Below are 9,315 nucleotides of genomic sequence, written 5' to 3'. Positions count from 1 at the left end.
TCCATAAACTCACTAAATTTCTGGAAATGACCACAAATAGACACAAAGAGCTGCATTAACGATACAATGATCATAGAGATTAAAGCAACAAGCGTCCTTCATGACGAACAAGACACAAACAATAAATCCATTAAAACCCAAATGGTCAAATTCCTCATTCAAATACTGTCGTCAGGTGTGTTTCTGTCAGCAGGTGCTTTACTAACAAGGACTGCTTTGTTTAACCTCACACACACAGACACAGGCACACACACAGACACACACACACACACACACACACACACCGTTTCCTGGTATTCAGATTACAGAAATAACATTTGTTTTAGACACACCTGGAAAATACTTGTGGGAATTAGTTTTTGTTACTGCTACCAAAGCATTAGCATTAGCATCATTAGCCTCATTAGCCTCATTAGCCTCATTAGCCTCATTAGCCTCATTAGTATCATTAGCCTCATTAGCCTCATTAGCCTCATTAGCCTCATTAGCCTCATTAGCCTCATTAGCCTCATTAGCCTCATTAGCATCATTATCCTCATTAGCCTCATTAGCCTCATTAGCCTCATTAGCCTCATTAGCATCATTATCCTCATTAGCCTCATTAGCCTCATTAGCATCATTAGCCTCATTAGCCTCATTAGCCTCATTAGCCTCATTAGCCTCATTATCCTCATTAGCCTCATTAGCCTCATTAGCCTCATTAGCATCATTAGCCTCATTAGCCTCATTAGCCTCATTAGCCTCATTAGCATCATTAGCCTCATTAGCCTCATTAGCCTCATTAGCCTCATTAGCCTCATTAGTATCATTAGCCTCATTAGCCTCATTAGCCTCATTAGCCTCATTAGCATCATTAGCCTCATTAGCCTCATTAGCCTCATTAGCCTCATTAGCCTCATTAGCATCATTATCCTCATTAGCCTCATTAGCCTCATTAGCCTCATTAGCCTCATTAGCATCATTATCCTCATTAGCCTCATTAGCCTCATTAGCATCATTATCCTCATTAGCCTCATTAGCCTCATTAGCATCATTATCCTCATTAGCCTCATTAGCCTCATTAGCCTCATTAGCCTCATTAGCCTCATTAGCCTCATTAGCCTCATTAGCCTCATTAGCATATATAAACATGATACGTCAGAAAACTCGTAGAAATATTTGAAACGGTTTTTGTAATCCGTTTGATATTTGTTCTTAAAATATGTTTATCTGTGTTTTCCCAATAAGGAAATTATTAAGACTTTTTTTCTCCAAAATCTTTGGCTTTGCTCGAATGTCTTTTCCTCAGATAAAATGTGTTTTTATACAAAAGTGTTTCCTTAAAAATATAAACTATTGATTCATAAAGATATTTCACTTTTCTTCTTTAACAATCAAAACTTCTCTTTTTGTTCTTGATCGTTTTTTTCCTTCAAATTCTCAACATTTTTACTTTTACTTTTTTTAATATTGAATTTATTTTGCCTTGAATTCATGAGGTATCACTTTCTTCTCCTCAACATTTTCAATTGATTTTTTAAATGAATAATGAAGACTTTAGTTTGTAAATCTTTGCACTTCTCTTCAAACCTGTTTTCAGCGTGCCTGAGTAACAGCTCGTCGGTGGGGGGGTGTTCCGAGGACTCCTTTAAGTACCTGGCCTACAGCGCCACCTACCTGCTGCTGTTCCCTGTCACCCTGATCTGTAACGGGGGGGCGCTCGTCGTCTTCATCCTGCAGAGGAGCCGCAGGTAAATACGCAATAATAATAATATATAATAATAAAGAAGAAGACATGATCCCCCTCTCCGCAGAGCGCCCCTCCTTCAGGTGGAACCAAATCACCAAATCAACAACATCATGTTTGCAGCTTTATGATTTTTATTTATATATTTACATTTTCCTAAATCTCTTTCTATTTCTTATTATTTTGTTATTATCTTCTTATATTTTTTAAATTATTGTTATTTCATATTTGTTTTATTTGTTTTAGTGTTTTCATAATTCTGTATTTCCGCACAGTTCACAGTCTGCAGGATCATAGTGTGTTCAGTCATTACAGTATTCATTACATTGCATTTAGCTGACGCTTTTATCCAAAGCGACTTACAATAAGTGCATTCGACCAGGAAGACACAACCTTGAAGAAAACAGAATCATAAAGTACATCAGGTTTCATAGAGCCAAACATTTCAAGTGCTACTCAACTGGCTTTAGGTAAGCCAGCCCTTTATTAGTATAAAAGTCACACACAGATATCACACTGTCTACAGGTGGGCAGATATCAGCACCATTCAGACGCTTTGAATTGCATTTGCATTCAACTGCAAACTCAACACTACCGCCTCTATGGCACACAGAGCTGCTGTGACTCCTATTATATTATTATTGTAGAGGAAACTTCTGTGTAGCTATGCAGTGGGAGTCACCGACTCAGGAAGGAGACACGGGAAGAGCAGTAGCTTTGATGTCAAACACATGATGGTTTATTTGGAGTTAACGGCCGGAGGATTCACATCACAAGTCCAAGAGTCAGAGGTTCTGACTTCACGGTAGAGTTGCCACGTCAATTCTGAAGAACTCTACCCCAGACCCATGTATTTAGCTAGTTCAGAGAGCATCATCAACATGCTGCATAACAAGATAGAATGATAACACCTCTATCAGCTGACGCCAACAGGCAGGAACAGGGAGACAGAACACTGAGAGCACAGCAGCCAAGGTTACAGGTGCCTGTGCTCAGTCAGGACAGTTTGAACTGATACACTGGGTCAAAGTTATGGGCCTTGGAAAACATTTCCACAACAATTATAATATCATATTTACATCCCTCTCAGACATTCAGACAGCAGCGTCTACACCTGTCCACAAAATGAAGGTTATCATTTGATATTTCTACTTTTTATTTAGAAAACAAATGAAGGAACACAGCTCTCACTGGGAGACGTCATTATTTGTTTTAATGTTAAAAATATGCTCTAAGAAAAGATCATATTCTACAAAACCTTACGTTTGTTGAGTTTCATTTATGAGAAAACATCTTTCACAATATCCAAAGAAAATGAATAACATAAAAATGATAATATGAATAATAATAGCGTTGAAGAATAAATGAAATAATTATGATTATGAAAATGTTAAAAACAATAATACACATGTAATCTCTTCCTTTCCCCTGCAGAAGCTCCGCCTCCTGTGTCGTCATGACGAACCTCGCCCTATCAGACTTCAGCTTCTCGCTCACGCTGCCTCTGAGGCTTCATTATTACTTCAATGAACGCGTCTGGATGTTTTCTGATTGGCTGTGCAGACTCTACGTCTACTGCTTCTACGTCAACCTGTACACGAGGTAACAAACACTGAAGTACATTAAACACTTAGTGTGTAATATTAGACCAGCGGCTCCCAACCTTTTTCAACTCTGGGCCCACTTAGGAATTAAAATCATTTTCACACATTCAACCGTAAACAATACGGAGGCTAAATAAAGTTCTGATTGGTCGATTCAGAACATGTGACACGTTGTAAATCCAGTAGTACAGCCCGTTGCTAAGGACTGTAATGACCGTTGCTAAGGAGGATCAAGAAAGAAAAAGGAAAGGAGGTTAAAATAAAAAAAATCTTAATAATGAAGATGTTTCTACAAATCCTAATGTTTTGCAAATTATTTGGCGGCAAATATTGAATTTACATTTACAACCTTTAATATGTTATTTGGGCTTTTAGATGAAGACCGCACCCAGTTAATAAACACAACTATTCTTCTGGCTAAAATACATATGTTTAAAAGTCAATCAAGGAGTAATCTTAAATTAAGGTGTTCGAAGGTTAAAAATTCAATTGATTTAAAAAAAAATGATTGCCACAAAAAATGAAAGGGCGGCTGAACACGCCATGACATGGGAACTAATGAGCTCTAACGAAGAGTGCGATTAAATGAACTATAAATATGCCATGTTGTGCTTTTGGTCGTCAACCTATTTTTGTTTGTGAAACATTGAAGTGATCCTACTGACTTCTTTATGTATTCTGTTTTTGTTTTGCTTTTGTCTGAGATGGGAATGTCATATATGTTATTGTTATTCCATGTTTGTGTCTTTAGCCTGTACAAAATACGTTTCTTTTAAATGTGGCGGCCCACTTGCAATGCCTTCGCGGACCACTAGGGGGCCGCGGCCCACAGGTTGGGAACCGATGTATTAGAGAAAAATAAGTATCTATATAGTTAGAGGAATATCGTATATATTCAAAATAAATATGGCTTTGACTTGAGAACAAATAACAATTTTGAGGACTAAATCTCTAAATGTTGGAAATGGAAACATTTAATTAAAAAGTCCTACATTTTTTTGTAAAATTGAACATTCGTATAAATATATAAAAAACACAAGGTAACACAAAACTGAAGCACGTTTTAACAATCAGAGCAGCAATGACAGTACCTTTAGACGTACCTATAATAACAGGAATATAGCAAACATTTCTTTTTCTAAATATGGTTTTGATTTGAGAAAACATCAAGTTAAAAACAACAATAAAATTCCTTCATTTTTTGTAAAATATAACATTCACATATATGTAAAGAAAGCGCAAGGTAACAACAACAACAAATAAACTTGGTACAAATATTCCAGATGTAAGACCACACATTAGAGGAAGACATTTGTAATATAATAGGATGGAAACTTTGGCAACAAATTGTTTTTTTGCCTTCATTTTGGAACTGAAAAAAAGTTTTGATTCAAAATAGAATGTTGTTATATTTTATGAGAAAAAAATCTTTATTTACATTTTTTTTAATCATTTCACAAAAGAAGTTTATATATTTATTCAGAGGTAAAAATTATTAATATCTTCAGAAAAAGATACAAACAATTGTATTATTAGCAATATTTTAATAAATATTCAATAGTCTCAGGCAATAAACACATGTGTGGTATTTCTAGAAGAGAAGTTGTAATATTAAAATAATATAACTAAAATAATTTCCCGCCTAGCATCCTCTTCCTGACTCTACTGAGCGTGCTCCGGTGGCTCGCGGTGACACGCCCCCTGCGTCATCGCGCTCTGGCCACGCCCACTAAAGCGCTATTGGTCTGTTTGGGAGTTTGGTTGTTTGTGGGCGTGGCCTCCGCACCCTTCCTGCTCCAGGGAAGGATCTGCAGGTGAGACAGGAAACAATAAACTTACAATATTTTATAGAATGTGTTTTATTTTCAGTGTCCATTATCAATTACATTAAAAAAATTAATTTAAAAAAAGTGTTATTTTATTGTTGAGCGTTGATATGATACATTATAAAAAATATAAAATAAAATGTAATATAATAATGAGATAATGTCACAACCATTAACTTTTTTACATTTTATGTGTAATAATTACATTAAAAAAGATGTTTATAACATATTCACACCTTCATTAGTTTTACCTGGTGTAATTCTCATATCCAGCCTGCAGGGGGCACCAAAGTACATCATTTTTAACGTCCCTTTAGAATTAGATTTGTATTGTTTATCTTTCATTAAATACATAATAAATATATATATACATATATACAATAAAATGTTATTTAATTATTATATAATGTCACCACCATTACCTTTTTTGCATTTTATGTGTAATATTGACATTTAGGTTTTCATTACACATTCACTTTGGCAATATGGTTTACTTCTCACTTACTACAAATCTTGTCATTTGTTATTTTGTAGACAAGGCACTTTCAGCACATTAAAAAAAGTACAGAACAATGTGTCTGTCAAAGGAAAGAAAATACCTATCCCCTAAATACTTTATTTTGAACACAAAACATCCCTTTTGATTTGTTCCTTCTCTCAGGTCGGGGGTTTATCGCTGCTTCGACCCTCCGACTCGCTCCTTATCGCAGACGGTTCTCATCATGAACTACGTGGCACTGTTGATCGGTTTCCTGCTTCCCTTCCTCACCATCGTGCTGAGCTACAGTCGGATCGTGCGCCGCCTCACCAGACGCTCAAGCCTCCACGGCACAGAGGGTCCATCCGCACGACTTCGCCAATGCAACCGCCGGCGCTCCGTACACCTGGTCGCTATGGTGATGGTGACATTCGTGGTGTGTTTCCTGCCTTACCACGTGATGCGCTCGGTGCATCTTCACGCCACGTTTGCCGGCTGGAGCTGCGATGTCACGGCGCCGCTGCAGAGGGTGGTCGCCGTGACGCTGTGCATGGCGGCGTCCAACAGCGGCATCAACCCGGTGCTGTACTACTACTCCACCCGCAGGTTCAGGGACAACCTGAGGGAAGCACGCACCTCGCTGTCCGGCCGCCGGGGGTCCATCACCGCCGCTATATCACTGAACCGCCGGAGAAACAGCCCAATGTCCCCCTAAACCATGATGGTACACTTACAAAGGACACTTACTAGCATTGGACGCTTGATGGGGCACATGATTGAACGAAAGCTTGATTAGTTTGCCGGCATATTTGGAAACGTCTTTCTATTTCATTACGAAGACCAAATCCAACACCCAATGTCCCCCTAAACCATGACGGTACTCTGGGAGTGGTAGCAGGCACCTGATTGGACGATTTGGAAACGTTTTTCTATTTTATTGCAAAGACCCAATGTCTCCCTAATCCATGATGGTGCACTTCCCTAGCATTGGACACTTAATGGCTGTGCTACGAGGCTCCTGATTGGACGAAGCCTGGACTAGCATGGAACGTTATTTTATTTTATTATTAAAAAAGTTCAGCAAAATGTGTATTTGTGCCTCAGGAAGAACGCCAACTGTTGGCTGTCCGAGGCCGAATGTCCCCCTAAACCATGATGGTACACTTCCAAAGGACACTTACTAGCATTGGACAGTTTGTGAGTGTCCTACGAATCACCTGATTGGACGAAAGCTTGATTAGTTTGTCGGCATATTTTGAAAGGTTTTTCTATTTTGTTCCTCTAAACCATAACGGTACTCTTGGGGTTGCAGGAGGCATCTGATTGGACGAAGGCTTGACTAGTTTGGTGGCATTTTTTATTACGAAGACTCAATCCAACACCCAATTTCCCCCTAAACCATGATGGTACACTTCCCTAGGACACGTAATGGCTGTGCTATGAGGCTCCTGATTGGACGGAAGCTTGACATATTCGGGGAAAAAATGATTGTTTGAGACAAATTTGTTTTTGTATTCCAGGAGAAACGATCTGATTGGATGACAGCTAGACCAACAGGGAGGCTCCTTTAGAAATTCTCATATCTCTTAACAAAGATATTTAATCATAGTTAATTTTTCACCAAAATGCCTTTTCGGGAGATTCTAGAGACGGAAAGATTTGCATGAAATCTACTTTATCCTTTTGTATATTTAGTATATTAGTTGTATTTATTTATTCAAAGGTGCTCTGAAATTAAAGTACGATTATAATAATTATTTATGTCTTTGTGCACAAATCAATTCATATGTTTCTCCGCTTCTCTTGCATACCACCACACTTACAAACATTGGACACTTAATGGTTGTGCTACGAGGCACCTGATTGGACGAAAGCTTTTCAACCTGAACCAACGAGGCAGCTCTTTTGGAAATTAGAGAAGAAAAAAAGTAATATGGAAAGAAATTTCATAATAATTTAATAAATATAAATATATGTTTTGGAGGAAAACGTAATATTTCTAGAAAAGAATACCTAGATTACTGATGAAAAAAACAATATTTCAGGGAAAACTGTAATAACTGATATATTTGTAAATGGTTAATAATTGTAAATGGAAATATTTCAGTAACAAAATGTTGATTGAAGAATTGTTTTATAGTACAATATTTTGAGACAAATGTTAAGTTATATAGAAAATGTAAGGGAAAAAATGTAAAAATATTTTGAATTTTTATTAAGTTAACAATTCTGCACTGTTAAGAGAATATATCATTAAACTGTATTTTTGTGTTTTTATCAAAGTTGGACATTTTCTTGGTCTGCACATAAGAAATGTGTGTATGTGTGTGTACGTGTGTGTGTGTGTGTGTGTGTGTGTGTGTGTGTGTGTGTGTGTGTGTGTGTGTGTGTGTGTGTGTGTGTGTGTACACGTGTGTGTGTGTGTGTGTGTGTGTGTGTGTGTGTGTGTGTGTGTGTGTGTGTGTGTGTGTGTGTGTACGTGTGTGTGTGTGTGTGTAAGTGTCTGAATGTTTTATTGCGTTTTAAATGTTGCCTGTGAGGAATATTTGTTTACATATTTGTTTCCAAGGCACTAAATGTTTTCAGTCACGTAAACAGGAAGCATTTCTCGCTGAATCGGTTTTCTTGAGTATTTTCACAGAAATGTGAAAGGTCTTTTTTTATATTACAGATCCCAAGAAGTGTCTTTCTTCAGAAGAACAGTTATGAACAAAACGAAATTGTTCCATTTTCCCTGGAGGAAATTAACTCATCCTAGCACACAGGAAATCAATGTTAGAATATAAAAAATATGAGTTACAAAAATAATAATATCATTCATAATTATAATAATAAATATAAATAAAAAGTATAATAATTTGTTTTTATATACATAGTTTTTTCATATTTCAAATATTTATTAACATTAATATTTTTCAGGAGCATTGTAATAATACTTGAGTTTGTCATATGTATTTCCACTAACAAATATTAAAAGAAAATAATAAGGAGCTGAGAAAGTAGCTGGAAACATATATATTGTGTATTAAATACAATAAGATAAAAATAATTATTAATATAGTTATTCTACTTTTAATTTTTACAATTGTATTTATTTAGAAAAATTACTTTTTTCCGCTAAATTGAGATGATCACAAATGACCTGGTGTAATTCTCATGTTTAGCCCACAGGGGGCGCCAAAGTACTTCATTTCAAACATCAACTGCAATAGAACAGCAGCGCCCCTCCGGTGACTCTCTGTCATTACATCTCTGTGGACCAGGGTTTTATTATAGGAGTTACTGCCGTCTTTGATGTGTGTGTGTGTGTGTGTGTGTGTGTGTGTGTGTGTGTGTGTGTGTGTGTGTGTGTGTGTGTGTGTGTTTCCTGACTTCCAGGTGTTTCCTGACCCCACCCCTCCCATTTTATAGACACACACACACACACACACACACACACACACACACAGTCAGAAACTCGTAATGGAGCACACACAGAAACTCAGGTGATGAACACGTGTTGACCTGAAAGGAACATTTACTTAAGTATAATTATGAGGCGCTGCACGTCACTGTAGTATTTCTCATTCATTTTTCACTGCACTGCATTTATTTGAAAAGTCACTACTTTATATAAAATAAACTCCAGCATTACCAGCTGTTTAAGAAGTTAATGCATCCATAATTATTATACCATAATAT

General features: G+C 36.9%; 1 protein-coding gene across 1 annotated transcript in view; it reads left to right on the top strand.

Moving 5' to 3' along the window:
- The window catches only part of LOC117537798 (cysteinyl leukotriene receptor 2-like), a 10,233-nt gene extending 2,361 nt beyond the window's left edge, over positions 1 to 7,872 (top strand). Inside the window, exons 2-5 of the mRNA XM_034203167.1 lie at positions 1,580 to 1,730; positions 3,161 to 3,328; positions 4,977 to 5,144; positions 5,818 to 7,872. Coding sequence (XP_034059058.1) covers positions 1,580 to 1,730; positions 3,161 to 3,328; positions 4,977 to 5,144; positions 5,818 to 6,349 — 1,019 coding nt within the window. The 3' untranslated portion in view covers positions 6,350 to 7,872. The remainder of the gene's footprint in view (positions 1 to 1,579; positions 1,731 to 3,160; positions 3,329 to 4,976; positions 5,145 to 5,817) is intronic.
- Positions 7,873 to 9,315: the final 1,443 nt, after the last annotated feature.

Source organism: Gymnodraco acuticeps, unplaced genomic scaffold, assembly GCF_902827175.1.
Source record: "Gymnodraco acuticeps unplaced genomic scaffold, fGymAcu1.1, whole genome shotgun sequence".
NCBI lineage: Eukaryota > Metazoa > Chordata > Actinopteri > Perciformes > Bathydraconidae > Gymnodraco > Gymnodraco acuticeps.
Note: the sequence above shows the minus strand (reverse complement) of the source record. Positions and strands in the feature narration are given on the sequence as shown.